This window comes from Cinclus cinclus, chromosome 5 (genome assembly GCF_963662255.1).
Source record: "Cinclus cinclus chromosome 5, bCinCin1.1, whole genome shotgun sequence".
In the NCBI taxonomy this organism is placed as follows: Eukaryota; Metazoa; Chordata; class Aves; order Passeriformes; family Cinclidae; genus Cinclus; species Cinclus cinclus.
This window is the reverse complement of record NC_085050.1, coordinates 52,467,974-52,490,315: the sequence shown is the minus strand read 5'-3', so window position 1 is coordinate 52,490,315 and position 22,342 is coordinate 52,467,974. Positions and strand designations below refer to the sequence as shown.

Here is a 22,342-nt window from a genome sequence, read left to right as displayed (position 1 = left end):
CCTACTTAAAAAGAAAATTATAAAAAATGCTCAAAACAAGCCAGATGAAGATTTTTTTCCTGAAAGCTACTCTCTTATCTTTAAGATATAAAATAATAAGCTGTGTGAAGCAGACAAAACTATTCGGTCTCCTCAGATGAAGCTGAATTGAAATCCTCTACCCTCCTGCCTCCTGACCAACACAGATTCCAAGAGTTCGAAGTATTTTCATGCATGTCATGTTCTCAAGCCACAGAAATTCAGGGGAATATGGCAACATCCATGCTGATTTGCAGGAGAAAAAAAAAAAACAAACACTTGAAAAATTAAACACTAATTAAAAAAGAAAAGTGCCAGTTAGATCTTCATTTATTGTCGGCATATAATAAGTCAGGAGATAAGAGGCCCAAAAATGTTCACTGTATCTCCACACAGTTACTTCCTGTCAAGATTTTGCCTCAAAATGGCAAATGCTGAGACCTTTAAGTGGTACAGGGAGGGCACTGAAGTTGCTCATACTCCTTCCACACCACAGACCATGAAAGTGAGAACCACAGGAACGCAACAAGTCCCTGCTGCATCCAAAGGTGTTTTGAGCTGACTTCTGGAACTGTGTCACAGAAAGGCTACAAGACAGGTGACAGTTCTACACACACTGAAACATTACTACTGTTTCTTTCACACAATTATTTCTAAACACCTTTTTGCTAAAAGGTTGCTAAATATTTTTCAAGTTTTTAGTATGGAATAGTCAGAAGAGCTAATTAAGTCTTGGGGGAAGCCATATATTCCATTTTCTCTAGAAAAGGCAAACCCGTGTGCAATTCCTATGTGGCTGCTGTAACCAGAAGGGAACCAAACCCAAGAAAACCCAAACCACAAGTATATTAGAAAACGAAGACACGGTCCACTCTGGAGCTGCAGCACTCATCGCAAGCTGTTAGAGAGGGGTGATTCACAATGACAGCAAAAAGCCAACCCAGTCTGCCTCGGCCTGGGGCCTGAGATGTCCTGATGTTAATCGGGGCTAAGCCTGGTCTGTGTGGCTGCGCTTTTAGTGACGGCTGTAGGGAGGAGGGGGAATGCAGGCGAGGAGCTGAGTCGGCCCTGGGAGATCCCCGCTGGCACCGGGGGAGTCAAACCCACTTCTCCGCAGCGCCTGACGCCAGTCATGCCCTGGCGGGGGGAAGGCACCTGCCCGGAGCGCTGCTCCCGGGCACACGCTCCGGCCTCCTTTCCCAGCCGAGCCGCCCGCCCCTCCACAGCCCCCGTGCTGGCTCTGGGGCAGGGTCCCGCTCGCCTCAGCCTACAGGGCCCCCGGGGGAGATTCCCCCTGCGCCCGCCCTCCTGCGGGGCCCGCCGTAGGTCCGGGCTCGTCCCGACGGAGCCGGGTCGCGGACAGCGGGAGCGGGGAGGGGGCCGGGCTTCACCTCGGGCCGTCTCCGTCGGGTAGAGCTTCTGCGCCTTGCCCAGGAAACGGAGGGCGCGGTCGCGGTTCCCGGCCTCCAGCGCCTCCCGCGCGATCCCGATGCACTTCTCGGCCTCGTCCCGGTTCCCCTCCATGGGCTTCTCCTTCCGCCGCCTCCGCCCGCCGCAGCGCAGAGAGAAGGGGCCCGAAGCCAGAGCGGAGGCGGGCGGGGCGGAGGCGCCGAGAGCGGCGCGGGGCGTCAGGCGGGGCTGCGCTCACTCCGCAGGGCTCATGCCGCCGCTGCCCCGGCGCTGCCGCAGCCCCAGCGCGGCGCTCGCACCGGCGCCGGCCCGGCCGCCCCTTCCGGGCCCCACCGCGCATGCGCCGCCCCGCCCGCCAGAGGCTCCGCCGCTGCCCGGCCTGGAGCGCCTGGAAGGGCCGGGAGCGCCGGGATCGTCCCAGCCGGGAGCGCAGCCGCACGCCAGGCCCCGTAAGGGAGGCCGCTGCCATGGAAAAGTACCGTGGGGGCTGCCGCAGCACCGCAGCCCCGCGAAGGGCGAGGAACCGGCGCGGTGCCACTGCTTCCTGTGCCTGGCTATGCCTTAAGGTACGCATTAGCGGCCTAACGGCCCAGTGTAATTAGTGCCATCAATTAGAGCACGGCCAGGACTGCGTTGCCGGGAAGGAGGGGCTCGGGCAGCACCGCAGCGCCAGAGGAGTGCGGTTAGTACAGCTCTCACCCGCGTCTCCGATCTAGGTCACTGCCTTACAGCTACAGTGCTGCAGCAGATGATTGCCTGCAAGAGCTTAGGGAAACACAAGAGTCTGTTCTCACCAAAAGCATCTCTATTTGCACTATTTCACTGCTGAGTGCAGTTCTGGAAGGCAGGGAGCTTGCTATCCCCCCAGCCATTCCCTTCCACCTTAACAAAAGGAGGTTTTCCCTTACCTCAGCACAAGTTTAAAGGCAACTGCAGTATAGTCCCTGCTTCCATGGATGTCTGGCCAAAGCTTTTACAAGCTAAAACAGTAACAAGGGCCAGGCCCTAACACAAATTAATATGAAGCCAAGGAATTTCAATATCCCTTCAGTTCCTTTTCTGCCCCTCCCTGGCAGACCCTCTCTCTCTGATGAAGGCTGACATGGAGTAGAACTGTACTTAAATATAACAGTACCTTTTATCTGCCCTACTAAAAAACACTTCACAGGACATAGCGGGTTCAGTTAGGAAGAATGTAACTCTACAGGACAAAGCCCTGTGTTCTTTCACTTCACGATATTTACAAACTGCAGCATTCTCAGGCTGTATTCCAAGATGCCCCAAGCCCAATGAGAAGGGTTGTCAGTTACATGCTCTTGGAACAGCTTCCAAGAGCCACACAGTGGAGAGTACATTGTCCAGTTAATGGAAAAAGAGAAAAATCAGTCTTGACATAACATTTATTGAGTATTTCCACTCTAGTAGATGAAAAGTCTGTACAAAACCAAACATTTCCTTTACTTAAACCAGTCCAGAAAGTCAGCTGAATTACAACCCACTATGAACACAATAGCTTCTTTGAAGCCATGGTAACACTTAAATATGGTTAAGACTTCAATGCAGAAATTTGGTTTGTTAAAAAGCTCAAGGGAGCTTTAGCTTCTCAAAGTTAAAAAAAAAAAAAAAAAAAAAAAAAAAAGGCAAAGTTGTGTTTCACAGATACAGTCCACTGGATCACCAACACTGGACAAATTAAGTACTTCGAGTCCTGAGATAACAAGGAATCCTGGTCTCCTTTAGACAGTCTTCTGTTGTCCTTTCTTGCCAATGAGGGACTTGTGGATATGGGGTATTACACCTAAGAAAGAACAACAGTTAAGATCATGCTATTCCTCTTGAACAATTTTCCTAGACTTCATACTTCAAATAAAATGACAACACTGAAGAACAAGTCTGTGACAGTTCATGCCACCCAAGTACCGATAAGCAGGAAGCAATTGACATACCACCACCAGCAATTGTTGCCTTGATCAGAGAATCCAGCTCTTCATCCCCTCTAATGGCAAGCTGCAGGTGACGGGGAGTGATACGTTTCACCTTCAAGTCTTTGGACGCATTTCCTGCCAGCTCAAGAACCTGAGACAAGACCATTTTTAACAGTTACACAATCAAGTGAGACCAACAGCAGAGTATTATCTTCCATTCTCTGTTCCAAAAACATTATCACTGGTAGGGATGCAAAGACAGCAAACAATGTCTCTTATTAAGGCATTTCTCCTTTGAACCTCTGCATTTAGTTTTCCCAATGACAGAGCACGTGTTCTACAGCAGATATTACATGCTGTAATGGCCCATTTTAAAAGTTATTTCACACGCTGCATTTTTCCTATAAGCCACTGCAGGATTTGCATGAAATGAAGTAGAGTTGTATGTCATGGTCTTTTGCTGATGTGATCACTTAAAAGTGTCGCAAAGCACACAAAGAGCTCACGACCCAGTTGAAACTGTCAAATACAGTCGGTGCTGGCCATTATGACTTTTGAGGGTTGACCAACTTGCACCACTTGCAGGCATTTTACCTCAGCTGTCAGGTACTCCAGGATTGCAGCACTATACACAGCAGCTGTGGCTCCTACACGCCCATGGCTAGTTGTCCTAGACTTCAGATGCCTATGGATGCGACCAACAGGGAACTGGAAAACAACAAAAGTATGAACAGGCTGTGATAACAGAAAGCCTCGGCACAAAACTGCATCCTGGACAGCAGAATGCCAGTGGCAGAAGCAAGGGCTGCATTTCAAAACTTGAGAACAGTTAAGGCACTGCATGCCAAATTCACATGAACTTTCACAATTCTCAGCACAAGCAGTAGCAATGGCCACAAGTGGAACTACTTTCTTCCCGGCACAGATATACAAAGGTCTAAAACCGGTCGGTTTACAATCCTTACACCATTCTAGACAACAGTATACGAAGGCTTCACACCATACAAAAAAACCAACAGATGGAAGGCCAGCCTGATTTTCACTCACCCACATCTCAGCCCCTGCTCACCTGCAATCCAGCCCGTTGGGAACGGGACACGGCTTTGGTCTTGGTCTTCCCAGAGTCCTTCCCAGCTTTCCCACCAGCCTGGCAATGCCAAGAGAAGATCAGGCGCTGACGTGTCAGCACGCATGCGCTGCGCCCCGCCCACCCACGCAGAACGGCGCGCGCGTGCGCGCCGCCCGCCGCACCGCGCGGCACAGGCCGCTCCCCACGCGCATGCGCGGTCATCTCTCCCCGTCCCCGGACCACCACTGTGCGTGCGACCACCCTCCCCCACCCCCCCAATCGCCTCCGCCCTCCCCCCACTGAGACCGCGCGCCTTCCCCCCCCCCACCATCAGCCACACGGAACCGCCCTGGTCCCAGCCACCGCCACCCGCCCCCGGACCAGCCCCCGCGGTTCCTCACCATAGCGAACCGGAGCGCAGTGTCGCGCAGGGGAAGGCTGAAACAGAGAGTGTCCCGCACGCACCGAGCCCGAGCGACAGCACGGATGTAACCCGACCCGCGGCGATTCAAACTGCACCCGCTCCCGCCTTCCTCCGGCCCTTTATATTCGCACCGCTCGGCCGCATCCGGGAACCCCGACCTCGCCGCCAGCCAATGGCCGCGGGCGGGGCGGCCGCTCTGCCCCAGCGACAACCAATGGCGAGGCGGGGCGGGGCCGGCCGCGCGACACGGGGAGCGGGAGAGACTCCGCCCCCCTTTAAAGAGACAGGTGGGGGTGAAGGAGGGGGTTCTGTCGGTCATGTGCCCCGCGGTTTGGGGCTTCATTCGCCCCAAGGCGGAGGCGCCCTGTGCTGCGGATGGGGCTCCGTGGGGTCACCGGCGGGAAAGGTCCTGCTTAGAGTCACTCCACTCTTTTCCCGAGATTCTGAATCTCCAGGTCCCGCTCCGGCATCGAGCCTCGCCTGCGTATTCAGATCACTCCAGAGCCGCTGCACTGCCAGTGAAGCTTTCTTTCCACAATGGAGTTAATTGGCTTTGTGTGCAAAGCTCCTCAGGAGCAGCCTGAAGGAGATTAAGTCCCGGGTTTGGGATGAGGAGCTATTGCACTGCGTTAGCGAGCACAGGAGGCTGCTCAGGGGCGTCGAATAAAGCTCCCATCAAGTCCTCAAGATTCCGGGGGTGGGGAAGTGCCAGCAACTACATACACGTGCACTGATTTTTATTTTTACATCTATCGTAAGCAGGGGATGTGCCGGTACCTCGGGTCACCCAGCCTCAGACCCCTTTATGTTACTGGATATTTATTTTTGTCTTTGTACCACAGAGTACAGTTAAAAGCAGTTTATCATCAGTTCTGTGTAACAGTTAGTGCAGTTCAAATTTCCTCACCTTGGGCACCTCGAATCCCTGCTGTGTTTCCCTAAAATGAAGCCTTAACCTGCTTGGTTTTTTGGGCTGCCATTTTCAGTACGTTACCATTTAACCTCAGAGCACAGCTGAGGGTGTTCTTGGTTAATCCAATTACTTCAACTACAAAAAAGTAACAATTCACTGCGCTTTTCTAGACCACTGTAAGTCTGTATTATCTGAGAGATTTGCTGTTCATCTTTGAGCGTGCAATGAGCTCAGGGAGAAACCTTGGCCCTTAGATGGCTGAATAGCTCCTTAGAGGGAAGACGAGATGGATCTGTCATGCACTTCACCAATCTGATCACAAACCCACCACTTTGCTAGGTGTAGCGTGTATTTCCTCTGCCTTGATATTGAAGACAGTTAGACTTTAATGGGAGATAGAGCTGAGGGCATTAAGTTCTCATGGGGATTCTCTCCTTGCCCTGACTTTTCCCCTTTATTCAGGTTTACAACAATCGAAGTACTGAGAGCTCTAAGACAGGAGGATGTGTCCTGATCCATAGAGCTTCACTTAAAGGTCTTTAGAGCAGTTCACACAAGTAGTAAAGATTTAAAACTTTGTGGCCCTCCTTCCCCAATGTCTGGCTGCAAATACTTGGTCCCCTGGCTACAAAGGACCCTTTGCTTGAATCTCTACACAACCTAAGGCCACATCCTCAATGCCTTCAACACCCTGCTTCACTTTGGGCATCTAGTCCCAGCTGCTATCACCTTAGGGTGGAGAGACCTACTTCCAGGCACACGCACAGAGAGGCAGGACTGAATCGAGAGCAGACACTCCTACATGCAGGAATCTGGCAGTTTGTTTTTATGTAACTGTCTGGTGCTTCTGTCTATTTGAAGCATCAGTTGTTTATATTCTCCTTCAGCAAGAAAGAAGAGGGTTTGGAGGATTTTGAGGGGTTTTTTTAAATTTAAAAACGAACCTCAAGATTTTACAGAAGCCTGCAGAACTTAGAATTTCATTCAACATGCTGTTTAAAAACTATTTCTGTTCACAATGAAGGTTCCATGTGCCCTTTACCTTGCAGGAAAAGAGAACTAAATTTTAGGCCATAATACCTCTGTGGAATACCATTCAAGAGGGAGGAAGGAAAAAAAAATAGTATTTTTCTCTTTGGTTTCTGTCCATAGAAGTGCTAGGAAGATGAAGAAGAAGGCCTCCTATCAGATGGAGACAATCTCTACCACAGACATTCCCTGGTTCACATGTGAACTTTTCACAAGGCTCACTTTGGCTGCATGCTTTCAGCTGCTCAGAGCTCCTTAGAGGTGGGATTACCAGGCAAGGCAGCCTAACACCAAGGTCTAAGATAAAGCAAGCATGTATATTTGCCATACATATCAGTTTAGGGATGTGTCAGGTAGAGTACATGAAACCAGCCTCAGATCACCTTATACCAACACCTCACAATCACAACCTGAACTCCCCTCTCTGCTATTTAAAGAGATCAATTGAAACAAACTTAGGGACACAGGAACAATCCCAAAGCAACTGCAGATCCAGTTGTGAGCACAAATAACCTCAATCCCACATGCACAAAAGGAGCCAAAGGGAGCATTTGCTACCTTCATCTTCCTAATGACATTTGTAACGATATTTGTATGGAAAGCCTATGCCCAAGCATCTTACCTTTGAAGGCCACAGTGGTGAAGGGCTTTGCATCATTTACCCAGCCCTTATGCCCCTGCTTTTTTTGCTGTGAAGTTTTTCTTGTGCTTCTCATTAGAGATGTTGTGTGGGCACTGTCTGTGCTGGGTGGGCTGTGCCTGAACTGCTTTTGCTGCACTCCACGGCATGGGGCCCAGCATTCTGGCTGCTGCTGCCTTGTCCTGGACCACACTACTTCCCGCATGCCCTGGAAAGCTGGATGGCTTTGCTGGTGTCCTGCCTGAGCCAGCTTGGGACAGGTCCTTGCTGTGAGGTTGTCAGCCTTACAGTGTGAGCTGCTGGGTAAAGGTTACCTCTGCCTTGGAGTCAGAGTTGTACCTGAATGACCTTCACCCACCTGGCTATATTCTCAGAGCCTTAGGAGAATTGGGGTGTAATGTTGCTTTCTTTTCTACTCTGCCTACTACTTGGTATTATTTCCTTAGAAAAAAACCCACTTATTTCCAATTGCCTCAAAAATATAAACAAATTCTCTAAAGCAGGTACTACTTTTCACCCCTCAGTAAGTACTAGGCTATGAATACAGTATTATTTGGGCTTTCTTGAAATTATTTTTTGCTGGATCTTAGATTCTGCAGAAGTGGTGGAGTTCATTCTTTAGTAGACTGGTGAAGAATTCCCAGAAAGCTCTTTCCACCAAAGCCTTTAGAACTTTACAGTTTCTGGGTCCTGCATAAGTTTAAGTGGAAGATACATGTTGAGGTGCTCAGCTCTGCCATGGTATTCCCAGGATACACATCTGGATATCTGTGCAGCTTCAACAACCAGGCAGCAGAAAGCATGTGAGAAATTAATTTTTAGGTTACAGCAAAGTGGTTCAGTTTTTAGTACTCAGTTTTTAGTCAGATGTTTTAGCATGCCAAAGTTTGAGCTAATTCCCCTTAGGTGAGTAATATAGTTCAATAGGGGCTTTTTTAGACACCACTTAAATTATTTAGGCTCTAGTTATTGTAGTGTGATGAATTCCAGTATGACTTGTATTTGTCCCCAGGGTTTTTTCCCCTTGCAGGGGGCTTCCCTTGTGCCCTTTTCCAGGATCTCTATCGAATAACAGGGTTCTGCTCAGCTGGGTCTCCTTGCTGGCTGCTGTATTTGGGTTTAGGAAAGCCCCACCCTCTCTGGCTGCACTGTTGTATTGTTTGTAGTGATGAATGGATTCAATTGTTCAGATTAACAGATGTATCTATCAATCTGTTATCTCTAAACAGCTTCACACATTGTAGGGATGAGATTTGGTGGGAGATATGTAATGAAGGGATTACCATGGGTATCATGGCCTGCTGATGGGGTGATAGGTTATCTTAACTGTAGGTTGTAGGTGATTCTCATCGATGCAATCCAGCTGGAAAAGGGAGTAACACTTCGGTGTCACAGTCCTGTTTGCCCTTGACCAAGACATACAGCCTTTGTAGACTCTTTTTTTTTGTAACGCTCAATATTCCAAATTTAGGTATAAAGTGTCTGTCCCTCCCCTTTGTGGTAGCAGCGAACAGATTATTTTTTCTGCATTCTCACCTCCACTTCTCAAAAAAATGTGATTCAGTGTTTGCAATTCTCCTTGGCAGAGGAATGGTCTGCAAGACATGTCAAAGGGCTTGCTCCTCTCTCCTCCCCCAAAGCTGGGATGCCTCTTTTGGTAAGATTTGCACATCTAGAACATACCTGGAAACACTTGTACATTGTACTGTATATTTATATTTTGCATATCTAGTGAATCCATCACTGCCAATCTGAAAGAATCTACAATCTGTTGTTGCAGTAAACTGCACTGTTTGTGAGTCTGTGTTCGTGCAAGTTCTCCTGAACCCAACCAGACTTACAGTGTCTCATTGGTAAGATGGCACTATTTGTAAATCTCTGATTGTTCATGAGACCCACTGTATTGGTGCCTCTGGGATCTCGCTGAATGCAACTGAATTTACAGTGCTGAATTGGTTATAATAAAAAATTGAAACCTGGCTGCACCCAGCCCCTCCGAGGACCAGCTGGAAAGCAGAAGGGTTTGTTTTCTGACAAATTTCTATACTTGTAACAAAATACAAGTCTCTGTAATAATTCTGCAAATAACACTTTCATACTGATTTCAGAAAGACTTGAACTACCCCTATATCTACACTGTTCTTCATGGTACACCCTTGTATTTGCTATTAATAGTGTCATAATGACTAGCCTGGATAGATTTTTATTTTGTTGTTCAGACAGCGCTGCAAGGGAACTACAGCTAGGTAGGCAAATTGAAATTAGAGTCTGTCAGAGGCAGTGACAGCCATAAGTCCTTAGCCTCATCCTTCCCATTGTCTTTCACAGAAACTTATCCCTCAACACTCTCATTTTGCTGTTTGCTTTGGTCCTCCCCTTTCTCATATCTGAGCTCTGTTCAATATAGTAAGCTACTATATTGAACTGCTGTAAGCTACTATTGAAGCTACTTTTACACGATATTATGTGTTGGCTACAATGTAATTTCCAAGCACCTACTCCAATTATATTCAAGCTGGGGGGCTCTCCGGTGAATCTAATTTGCCTTGTGATACCCATGTCCTGAGGACATTGTAATCAAATAGGCTTTTACCAGCTATAGAAAATTTGTTACACTAGTTTCTTTGCCTAAGAGAACAGCCTGGTAAACATGAAAAAGAAATGGGAAGAAAATTTTCCTGAAGGTGCTTTTTTTCCCCAGGTTTTCATACAAAATGCTCCCTTGCATGAGCTGAAAATGGTTCTACACAAAATGTTGTGTGAAAATGAAAAGAAAAAAGTAATACCATCTGCCTTTGGAAGTCTGGAGAGAAAATTCACTGAGGGGCTTGCCCTTTCCTTCCCAAAGTGATGGCAAGTAAAAAGGATCCAACTCTTCTTAGGTGGTAGGAGGAGCTACTACAGCTCTCATTTCTTCCTCATAGTGTAAATTGGGTTTTGTAGAGAAGTAACTGAAGCTCACAACTGTAATGAAATCCTGTACCACACCTAGCTTGTGACACAGGCAGCCTAGCCCTCACTGAATAGTACACAATTAATAATAAAATTCTCATTTTTAGTCATCTGCAACAAAGAACTGCAAACTCCAGGGACTGTTTTATACTGAGAATTTACCAGTTTCACAGAGTGAGTCAAGGTGTCAGCAAAATTTTTACTGGATTCTACACTTTTTGGCATGGCCCTCACCACCAAGAAGACCAGATGGAGGGGAGAAACGAGACATCATCAGGACTCCTGGAAGGGTGATATGTTTCTATCTAACCCCTGCCATTCTCTCCCTTTCCCCCGACTCCCCATGCATGCTTCTTTTTCTAGTCCTTCCTTCCTCTTTGCCTCTTTTACTATTAAATAAAACATATCAAATATTTTTGCACCAATATCTAACCTTATTTGGTCCTAATTAAGTTTTTTGGGTGTATTTCAAACCTTTTGGGATTTGATCCATTTTATTCACAGCGACTTAGTTTCCTCTGCTCTTCTGTGTTTAAACCGGATCATAATTTTTCTCTCTGTTTTAAAATAAAGCAGCAGTAGAAACCCACATGGCCCGTAAGGATGCCATTTCAGCCCTCATGGCAGTAGCAGCAATGCTAACACCAGGACAACACCAGAACCCTCACAGGAGGAAAAGACCACCCCAAAAAGGTAGGGGTGACAGGAACAGACTGCAGAATGACAGGTAGGGGTTTTGGGCTGAGGGTTACAGCCAGGAGTCTGGGGTTACAGGACACAGCACTAGGTCTGGGTGCAGACAGGGCAGAGTAGTTAAGGACCAAACCAGGGTCCAGGTCAGGGCCCAGGCTCCAGAGCCAGGGGTCAGTGGTAAGGGGTAAAGGGTAAGGGGTAAGCGTCAAGGGACAGGAGTCAAAGGTCACAGAAAACAGTGCAAAGGTTGGGGGTCAGAATTCCAAGGTCCTAGGTTATGGGTCAAAAATCAGGGGTCATAGACCAAAGAGTCACTGTAAAAAGGTCAGGGGTCACAAGTCAAAACCCAAAAGTCATGGGTAATGGGTCAGAGGTCAAGGTCAAAGGGTCAAGTGGGGTTGGGGGCTGTGGGTTACACACCAGGAGTTTGGGGTTACGGGAGACAGTAGTAGGTCTGGGTACAGACAGGGCAGAGTAGTTAGGGACCAGGTTTGGGGTCCTGGGGTCAAAAGCCAGATGTCAAGGGTGAAGTCAAGGATCATATGTGAGGGGTCATAGGTCAAAGGTCAAGGGAGGTAATTGTCACCAGCATACCTTTACAAACAACAGTAAGATTAACTCAGGAATTCACTTATGCAAAAACTTGGGATTATAGCTAAGGACATCTCATTCCCAAGGACAGTAACTCCCAGAGAGGTAGGTTGTGTCTTGTTTTGTTTCTTTTTTTTTTTTAATTTATCTTTAAATTTTACTAATTGTACCTAAAGAAGAAAATAATAATAATAAAAAAGACAAGGAGGTAAGTAGACTCTTAAGTGAGTAAGTAAGAAGGTGAGTACCTTCTTTCATCTCTTCTTTACTGTTTGCTGCAGTGAAGGGTCTTTTGTGCTGGACTTGTTTTGGAAATTTCCAAGTCTCCTTAATGCAGAGGTTTGCACTTGGAAGCATTTGATCTTGCAGTATGACTATTGCTGCCCAATTAAATTTGATATACTGTGAAAATGAGTCACACTTTTACCAGGGCTATAAAGATGACTCTCTTCAACTGTAAAGAGCCAGTGACTGACCAAATGAAATTGTCCCAATGGTGGCAGCATAACATAAGAAATAAAATATGAAAATATGAAGGGTTTCCTCTTCAGTAAGGTTTTTTTAGGCTGAGTCATCGTCACCAAAGAGGTATCCTTGTTCTCTGGGGGTGGGGTTGATGTTAAAATCAAAGCACAGCACTAATCTTGCTGTAAAATTGGAAAGAAAAACATTTTATTTTTTGCAGGAGACCAGGAAAAGTCAGCCTTTCACATAAGATGGACCTTGCCTGGCTGCCATCTGGTTAGGGTCCTCTGCTAGGACATCAGAGCAGGGGAGATAACATTCTTTAGGTATCTCCTGTTAAAAAGGGACTTTTTTTCTTCAATGTGAAAGCAAAAAAAAATTTAGCATGTGAAATTCACTAGATGAAGTTACTGCAGATGAACATAGGCATAATTATGCAACTGTAAAATGATTGACTTTAACAAGTGAGCCCTTTTCTAGCTTAAAAAACCCCTCTCATCCTGTCAGATTTTGTGGGGTGGTTGTATGTCCTTATAACTTTCAATTATATATCATTGCATCTTTGATAATTTTCTCGCCTGGGCCTGCAGAGTCTTGCATTTGTGTCCCAAATAGATGCATGTAAAAAACAGAAAAAATGTAAATAAGTTTGTCAAATACAATGATTTAGTGGTGAGGCCTTGCAATATCTGTGAGCAGTCTGTAAGAAGATAAATATTCAGCACAGGGAGAGTTAAACATTGGTAGTCTGAAAGGCTTTTGTCAGGACCATCTTTTCTGTGACTCTTCAAGAGGATATGTATCCATCCCTCTTATCTTAGTGAAGCAGCAGAGCTAATGCTGCCATAAATCAGGAGCAAAACTAAGGGATGGTGATGAGTAAGAGTTATGGCAGGGCCGTGGTGGTGCCTGGTGAGAGGGAGAGAGCAGCTTAAAACGAGGTGCTCGACCTTCCTGCAGGAGGGAAAGATGGGGGACATGGAACCTGCAGCGAGGTGGCGACTGCAGGGAAGGAGCACAGCTAATACCTGTGGGGCAAATCCTTCTCTGGAGGGTGGGAGCCCCCACCCCCCGAGCTTGGCATGGAGCAGCTGGGAGGTAAGTGTGGGGATGGGCTCAGGGTGGGAGTGCTGGCAGCGGGTGTTATGTCACACTCTGCCTCTGAACGCCACTGGTGCTAGAATGGGTCAAAGCCACAGGAGCTGCTTGCACAAAACAGCCTCTCCATCTTGCAAGGCTTGCAATGCTTTTCTCAGCCTGGGGAGCAGAGGCTTTTGCTAGCACACAGTAACATTGTATCTTCAAATGCAGTGATTATGGGTGGGATTTTTAGGCATTCCTCTTGGTCATCATTTTGATCCTGTTCACCTGGCTTTGGTACATGGGTGGTGGTGCAGTCAAGATGCTGAAGCTGCTGTGTAGGAGCCAGGTTGCATAAATACATATGCACAGCCTGAGTTGTCTTTCTCATTGCCTGGCTCCCCAGCAGAGCCCCGACAACAGCACTGGGCTTCCTCATGCTTTTGAGCAGCCCCAAGGATGCAGGGTTCAAAACTTGCAATGTAGTTTCTGATGAGTCGCCACAGAAAAGGGTGTGATAAGCAATTGAACCATCCAAGACTACAAAGGTTGCTTCAGGTCAGTGATCTGCTTCACATCTCTGCATGGGGCAATGCAACAGGCTCCCGATGTTCCTTCCTGCATTTGAGGTAAACTAATACTTGTTGTCCAGCTGGGGTCCCTGAGGAGCTCTTGGTCTCAGGGACTGTTGGTGCCTTTAGTCCCAGCCAATGCTGGCTGTGAGCACAAGGGGCTGCAGAAAGAAGCTCAGAGGACTCACGTTGCCTTCCTTCATCCCTTCTCCAGGCAGACCTTACTTCTAACTGAACGCCTGTCCACCAGCAACTGCGTTTCCCTCCTCTCTTGGTCTTGGGGACACTTAAAATAGCACAGTATTTACCTGAACTCAGATGTAACCACAGTGCAGGACAAAGGAGTATTTTTTCTTATGTCTGTGTTTGTAGGACTAGCTGTATACTTGTTGATACCTTTTCAGATGTTGGTGGGCAGTCAAGCAACAGCTGTTTGTGGTACCATCTTCTGGTTCAGATTATGGATGCTCAGTGATAGATTTCTAAAGGAACTCCCGGTGAAATGCGAACTTGCCATATGTCTGTGCCTATACAACTGCAAAAACTGAAGGCCTCTCCTCAAGAAACAGCTTGGGACAAAAAGCAGACATCCAGAGGTTCCTGTGCCACCTGCCTCAGAGGAGACAGGCACAGCATCTCTGCAGTAGTGAGGGTGGAGGCTGCCTGCAGGGCATGGCTGATCATTATGGACATTGTTGTGGAAAGGTGGTGTGCCACAGAGAGCAGTGTGCCAGGGTGTACCCCAAGGGCACTGGTGCATGGCCACAAAGTTTTCCCCTGTGACCTTGCTTCTGACCATATCCTTTCAGTGGTCTCTGGCAGATCTCACACTATCGACCTGGTTTCTTTTGACCCAGAGCAGCACAGAGAGATTGACCAGCACTCTCCTTCTTGATGTTTTCAAAAAGCCACGTCTTCTACTCAGGACTGTACCTGCTCCATCTTCTCCTATAGTAGGGAAGGGTTTTGCCTTCTGTAGGACTGGCACCACCAGCCAGACATGCTGCATTCCCCTCCAGGGAGTCAAAGGGCTTCTGGTAACCTGTGCAGGCAGGAGGCTCCACATGGGCCTCCTACAGCCTTTTCCTAAGTATGTTCTTTCTCCTGCCAGGAACATCTGACTCTGCCAAGATGTGGATGCATCAGTTGCCAGCTCCTCTTACTGGAAGCTAATACCTAGCTCACTGAACAAAGAAAATCCAATTTAGCACCAAAAAAAGCAAACAGTATTATTCTGGTCTCTCATCTTTTTCCCTGCTGGTGCAGTTCATCACACTTTTCACTGATTTATACCTTGGATGCAAGAAGGGTTTCTGACTCAAGGTTATCCTCCTGTCAGGTGTAGGCATGTCCTCACTGTAACATATAATGAAAGGGTTTATGAGCTGTGGATGTTCAAAAGGAGAGAGACATGGAGCTCCTGGAGCAGGTCCAGTGCAAGGCAGTGAAGATGATTAAGGGATGATGACAGGCTGAGGGAGCTGGGTCTGTTCAGCCTCAAAAAGAGACAACTGAGAGGGCAACTCATTGACATTTATAAGTATCTGAAGGAAGGATGTCAATGGAGCCAGGCATTTTTCACTGGTGCCAAGCAATAGGACACAAGGCAATGGGCAGAAACTTATGCACAAGAAGTCTCACCTGAACATGAGGAAGAACTATTTTACTGTGCAGGTGACTGAACACTGGAACAGATTTCCCAGAGAGGCTGTGGAGTCTCCCTCCCCAGAAATATCCAAGAACTTTCTGGATGCAATCCTATGCAATGTGCTCTAGGATGACCCTGTTTGAGCAGGGAGGTTGGACCAGATGACACACTATGGTCCCTTCCAGCCTGACCCATTTTGTGATCATGTGAGTGTTCACATTTGTATGACAATTATGTGGGCAATGGTGGGCCACAAGTCCCCGGGTGCCTGGAGAATGAGGCTCCTTCTGGAAAGTGTCTTTGATGACTTGTTTCTAAAAGCCTGATGGCACCTTAGGGTTTCTTTTTTTACTTTTTCTTCAAGAGGACCACTAGATTGTAGTTTCCTTTGCTGTAGCAGAGCTTAAAGAGGAAATTAACTTGGGAGCTCATACACTGCTTGCTGAATTCAGCAGGGCCTTTTCTGCCAGCTTCAGTGGAAGTTCTGGATCTGGCTCTCTATCAAAGGTGACTTTGATTTTCTGTGGCTGTTTGGGCTTTTCCTCCCATTTCTCTATGGGGAATGGCTTTGAGAGGCTTCAGGGTTCAGATGAAATATTTGCTATAGCTAGCCCTCAGCTTATTTTCTTCTTTGCATCATGACTGTTCCTCTCTTTTGCAGCTGGTAGCTGTAATCACTGCTGGCCTCCTCCTGCTCTACATCCCATTGTGCTATGAGGATTTCCATTTCCATGTGGCTCATGTGTATGCTCGCCTGGGGTACCCCCATGCCCAGCATATCCTGGGACAGAGGTATTTGCAAGGTAATGTTTCTCCAGTCTATGGATAACTTACTGCCAGAGTGTGCGTGCTTATACACCAGAACCACAAATGCGGCTTTGTGGTACCAACACACTGCTGGATTTTGGACACTGTATTTTATAACTTGTCTGTGACTTTGCTACCTTGTCTCACACCCAGGAGCTGGAGTGGAAAAAAATGAGGACATGGCTATGCACTGGTTCAGGTGAGGAACAAAAATCCCCCAAGCAATTCCTGCTATGGGAAATTGGCTTCTTCTGGGGAAAGGCGACATGTGGTATGGGAGGAAGAAAAAGCTGGCAGTGCTTTGGGGGGAAACTTGCACTGAGCTGTCCTGTGCTGGTGGGAAGGAGGTTCACAGGTAGCAGCAGGGACAGTGGGAACTCCTGACTTCTCACTGTGCATAATGTTTTGCTCCATTTTTCCCACCTGCTATTGCTATTTTTTAGTCAGTGAGAAGAAAGGAAGTATCTTGACAGTGAGAGTGCAGAGGGATGCTGGTACTGTTGTATGGCTTTTTGGGGAGGTTTGAGCTGCAAGTGGGCAGCAGGAAGAATGCACAGGTGCAGGAGGGGAGTGAGCCAGGAGGTGCTGAGGCAATGGGAAATCAAGTTACAGCAGTGTATTTTTCTGCTCTCAGAACACCCTCCTAAGAGGCTTCTGCCACATGAGCAATGCAGCCATTGCCTGTGTGTGCATTTTCTGTGGTACCCATAGTAGTTACACCTACGGTGGGAGCCTGCGCTGCACCCCCTGAAATCCTTCCATTCTTAGTGAGAAATGGGAAGGACTAAGGACAGGGAAATTTACTGTGCTACCCAAAAAGTAAGGGGAGAGGAGTAGGCATGTTAGATGGTATCTCTGCCTGCTCAAGGCATAGAAAAGCATCAAGCTGCAGGACTTTTAGGGTTGAAAGAGCTATGCCTGTGACAGAAGGAGATGTAAACCAAGGAGGAATCATTAAAGACATCCATACCTAGGGAAATGCTGAAGCCTTCATGCTTTTCTGAATAAGGATGTTTCCCAAATCAAGGCCTGAAATTTCAAAGGAGTCACATTTCAAAAAGTGAATTATATATAACTTCCCCTTTATTTTCTCTGCCCTGGTTTAATTTCAGCTAGCAACTAAGTATGGTGCAGCTACTCACTAGTTTTTCCCCTCCTCTCCTGCGGGATGGGGAGAAGAACTAGAAAAAGGTAAAATCTGTGGGTTGAGATAAGAGCAGTATGGTAATTGAAATAAAGTAAAATGTAACAATAACAATAGTAATAAAAGAGAGGATTAAACTCAATAAACAGAAGGGATGCCCAACACAATTGCTCATCACACTCTGACTGATGCCCAGCCTGTCCCTGATGAGCAATCAGCAGCTCCTGACCAACCTCCCCAGTTTATACACTGATCATGAGATGCTCCATGGGATGGAATATCCCTTTGGCACATTCAGGTGTGCTGTCCTGGCTGTGGTCCCTCCCAGCTTCTTGTGCACCTGCTTGCTGCCAGAACATGGGAAGCTGAAAAATCCTGGATTTAGGGTAAGCACTGTTCAGCAACTACCAAAGTATCAGTGTGTTACCAATATTATTCTCATATTGAATCCAAAGCACAGCACTGTACCAGCTGCTTGGAAAAAAAGTGGTCCTCAGCCGAAACCAACTTACCTTGTTTGAAAACATTCAGACTCTGGTTTTCTTCTTCTGTACTACTCTTACCATTTCTTGTGCTTGTCTCTTCCTGGCTGTAGGGAAGCTGCGGGGCAAGGCCATCCCCACTCCTCCTTCAACCTGGCGGTGGGGGCACTCAGAAACATGACTGTGGCACTTGAGGAAGGGTAATCTGAGATAATCCTCTTTCTTCCCATTACACCTTCATTCCCAACTCCTCTTGGTGGGAGGGTGTAGAACCTAGTGCTGTAGGTGCTACATGCACAAAGCCACTCCAGCATTTCTAATGCCCTCTTTTTGTATTGTCAGTAATGCAACCCTACCTGCAGCAGAGAAATGGAAAAACAGTTAGTCCAATGACATTTTTAAAATTAGGCATCACAGTACTTAAAATGGTCATGGTCTTATTGCATATGTTTTTCCATGATGATTTCCCAATGAAGGCATGGCATAGAAAGAGCTATTGAAGTGACATGTGAATTTTCTGCTATAAAGACCTGTCTTTCTCTTTTAAGGGCATTCCCTTTTCAGTCTCCTATACAGTGGGGCCAATGAGAAGCATCCTGTGACTGCTTGGGGGCTGGATTGAAACTGCCCAGGATGAGTTTCTCTTCCTGATGTGCATGTGCACATTCCACACCAGTTTTCCCAGCAAGACCCACAGATAAAGAAAACTTGCCCTGTGCTTTGTACAGTCACTGTGCTGACTTGTCCTAGGGCTAAGTGAAACTGAAGAAACTGATCCCATCACAGTGAAACCCAGCCCTTTTTTGATTTAATGTATTGTTTCATTGTGATTCTTTTCATTTGCTTCAAGCCTGAAAATTAAAATTAAGGTTGGGGGGAGCAGTTGTATGCTAAATGAAGCTAAAAAAGCATTGTTTGGACAAACGTTATGATTTTAAGCCAGTGTATTTTGTTTCAGTCTCCACTGCATGTTGCATGATCAGACTCACATATTGGCTGGTATTTCAAGAACTCCAAAATTATTTCAATGAAGATGAGAAAATCACCAAAAATAGAACATATGTGCTCAGACCACAGGAAAAAGCAGAAGGAAAATCAGATAATTTTCTGAATAGGGAAGAGTTAACTTTACAGATGTTTTCATATTCAGTAGCTGTGTTCCTGTTACAAAAACCTGTGTAATTAAAATTTAACTAGGAATGAATTTAGGATTTCCTCCTAGATTTTCTTGATAAAGGTTTCATGTCCTTCAGGGAAGTGGAGAAACTCCTCACTGTGGCAGCAGCCCATGGACTCCTAGAAGCTCAGCAACTTCTGGAAAACATCTTCAAGAGCAGAAACCTTCCCTGAGCGACTGCTGCAACGCCAATACTTGTGCATCTTTGCTGCCTTCTGCACTCAGCAACCCCACTTTCTCCTTGCTGAGTGTCTAGTGTTCAGGAATTTGAATTATTTACTGGACATTACATTTGCTTTGTGCTGCATGTCCATGGTCAGGTATATAGCAGGTCATGTGCTGCTGCTCCTTCTCCATTTGCTTCCTGGCTTGCCACTTCTGAAGACAATTGGAAAGCTGAGGTGGAAGAGATCAATAGCCTTCAAAATGACACTAATATACTGATCAGAATATCAAGATGATACACAGATCATGAGCATATGAATATTTTTGGAAAAACTCCCATCACTGTTGCACCAACTCATCTGCTAATGCTAAGTTAGATCCAAATATTGATCTGGGCTTGGTGCATGTTTGTATCCCCTTTCGTGCTCTGCTTAGGCATTGTGGTAACTGATCATGACTAAGACTTTATCACTGTAAATCAGCATGACATGCATGCATGTACCCATTTGTACTGGAAATGACAGTGATTTAATAGAAAATATAAATGATGCTCTCACTTAAGAGCTATTGTTCCTTATCAACATTACCATTGTCATGCCAGTTCTGGGGAAAAGTAATTAAGTTTAATGGAAACTGCCTTCATTTTCAGGGTGGTCTCGTTTAAAACCACAGTGAGCAGTTGCATTTTACAGGAAGTGCACTCACTAAATAAAGACCCGCAGAGTTTTGCTAGCAATAAAATTGTTTCCCAGGGTGTTGGGGTTTGGTTCTTTCCCTTTTCTCTCTGTGGAATTTTCCCCATTGTCATGCTAAGATACCTGTTGACTGGGCCCTGGTGACAAGGGGAAGGGGAAAGAAGAGGGAAACCCCTCGATATCCAAACACCCAGAAGAGCAGACACAAGGCTCTGGCTCTCCCCATTTCCCCGTGGAGTTCGGACGAGAAGGACGATCGCTGCCTCAGCTCCATCCCTGCCATCCCAGCACCGGGAGCCATCCTCACTGCTGTGGGACCCTGCCCTGCTCCCATCTCGCTGTAACCTGCCACCATCCAGCACTCTGCTGAGCACTGGGACCCACACCGTGAGCGGAGAGCTCTCTCTCCATCTCTCTCTCCCCCTGGGACAGCGCTGCCATCACCCCCAGCCCTCCTGCAGCTCTGCGGGACCCGCCCGCCCCCAGCACCGGGAACTGCAGCTCAGGGAAAAGGTGCCTGCAGCCAAAAAACACTGGGACTGAGTTACTGTTCTGTTTGTGGGTAATTTCATAGCTGTTGTTGTTCTTGTTTGTCTTGTTGGTTATACTAGTAAAGAACTGTTATTCCTACCCCCATATCTTTACCTGAGAGATCCCTTAATTTCAAAATCATAATAATCTGTAGGAAGGAAGGATCACATTTTTCAGTTCAAAGGGAGGCTTCTGCTTTCCTTAGCAAACACCTGTCTTTCAAACTAGGACACAGGGCTTTTGTTGGTGTGCAATGTTTCCCTTCTTCCTACCATGATTAGTCAGCTCACTTATTGCATGATGCAAGGTCTTGCACTCCTACTGGGTGCCTGAGGCCACACTGGGGAGCCTGAGAACTAGGGGCTGCCACAGAGGGAACAAATGGGACAGCAAGCCCATAGTAGGGTCCAAGCTTTGCTTTCTGAGAATTGCTATTGTGCCATGATTCATAGGCAGAGGCGAGAAGGATTTTATCCAGACTCACATTTTTCTGTCCTCTTTTGGATGTCAACTTCAGTCTCTTTCTAGGGTGATCCTAGAAACAACTCTGGGGTATCCCACAGGCACAGCATGCCAGCACCCCACACAGTGGAGACTGATGGAGGCTGTGTGGTGGCCACACATTAAGGAAGGGATGGCCAGGCTTTGCCTCTTCACCTGGCTGTCCCCAGGCTGGGCTCCTCAGAGCCAGCTCTATATCCTGCTCCCAACAGGAGAGGACAGAGAGGAGACCTGTGGCCTGGCTGTCCATCCCTCAGCTCGTCCCTCTCAGCATGCTGCACACCAATGCTCTCTGGTGCAGTGCAGCTGCCTGCTCCCCCCACTCATCTCCTTTCTCTTTCCTTTCTGTGCTCCCTCCTACACAGCCCTTTAGTAAATCTGGTACCACAAACTGCACAGCATAGCAGAGCTCCAGGTGAATTTCTCTTTTCTACTCAAGCAGAAAAGCAAGACACCATTTGCCAACTCAAAAAGGAGCTTATTTCCATGGCTTCTGCAGTCCATGCCCTGAGCCAGGACCCTTTGAAGGAAGGGAAATATTTCCCTTGACTTGAGGCTTGTGCTGCATCGCATCTCATACCCTGTCCTTTTTTTCCTCATAAAGTAAATATGCATGAACAGTAGCTCCTGATTTAGAAACCAGACCTACACTTGACATCTCTTATATAGAGAGATGAACCAATTTAGGGCACAAGGCATCTTTTCCAGGCCTGTGGTACCCTCCTTTCTGTGCCTGTGGACAGGAAAACCTTGTCTTTGTCTCCACAAAACAGCATCCACGGGTGAGTAACATGAGGAGCTGTCTCAAAACCCCCCCATTGTCTTGGGTTGAAATAATGGACATAACCAAAAGTATTCTATCAACCATCTGTTAAATACCAGATGGGGCAGTGTTCTTTATCTTTTCTAGGACCCATCCTCCGTCTAGGGATATATCTTCTGTTAATGGGCCATTAAGTCCCACTGCATGACCCATAAATCATCCCATTGTGAGATGCTCCACCCAGGGGAAGGAGCCAAGCATTCCTACCTGGATATAATCTGATATTTGGAACACCAAGGCAGCCTTTTTCCACTGGATTTCCAGAGGAAAAAACAAAAGCTTCTACATGATCAGGGGACCTTTGCAGGAAAACTGTATCCTTCTACAGGACCACTGCTTCAACAGAACCACATCTGTCACTCCAGGCGGACTGCAGTCACCATTTAATCGGAATGCTACCAGTACCCTGATTGACGGGGTGTCAGGTTGTATTCTGACTGTGAGTGGGGTCTTTTTGTACTACTGCATTTTATTTTAATTTTCCTATTAAGTTGTAATTTGTTTGGTTTTTCATATTTACACGTACTAGTAAAGAACTGGTATTCCTATTCCCATTTGTTTCCCTGAGAGCCCCTTAATTTCAAAATT

General features: G+C 46.9%; 2 protein-coding genes across 4 annotated transcripts in view; both read right to left on the bottom strand.

Annotated features, from left to right (window-relative positions):
• The window catches only part of DNAJB14 (DnaJ heat shock protein family (Hsp40) member B14), a 24,082-nt gene extending 22,412 nt beyond the window's left edge, over positions 1-1,670 (bottom strand). For all 3 annotated transcript variants that reach the window (XM_062492990.1, XM_062492991.1, XM_062492992.1), the window contains exon 1: positions 1,410-1,670. In XM_062492990.1, coding sequence (XP_062348974.1) covers positions 1,410-1,542 — 133 coding nt within the window. In that variant the 5' untranslated portion in view covers positions 1,543-1,670. The remainder of the gene's footprint in view (positions 1-1,409) is intronic.
• Positions 1,671-2,810: 1,140 nt separating this feature from the next.
• Positions 2,811-4,996, bottom strand: LOC134044558 (histone H2A.Z). Its single transcript, XM_062493821.1, has 5 exons — positions 4,824-4,996; positions 4,423-4,500; positions 3,948-4,061; positions 3,375-3,504; positions 2,811-3,226 (listed from the first exon to the last, which is right to left on the bottom strand). Exons 1-5 carry the CDS (start codon positions 4,824-4,826, stop codon positions 3,165-3,167), a joined length of 387 nt encoding a protein of 128 aa, XP_062349805.1. The 5' UTR covers positions 4,827-4,996; the 3' UTR covers positions 2,811-3,164.
• Positions 4,997-22,342: the final 17,346 nt, after the last annotated feature.

Excerpts from the sequence above, each read along its gene's own strand:
- LOC134044558 (XM_062493821.1), bottom strand. Across the intron at positions 3,505-3,947 it reads TGGAGTACCTGACAGCTGAG|GTTCTTGAGCTGGCAGGAAA; the intron begins GTAAAATGCCTG and ends GTCTTGTCTCAG. Across the intron at positions 3,227-3,374 it reads GGCAACAATTGCTGGTGGTG|GTGTAATACCCCATATCCAC; the intron begins GTATGTCAATTG and ends GTTCTTTCTTAG.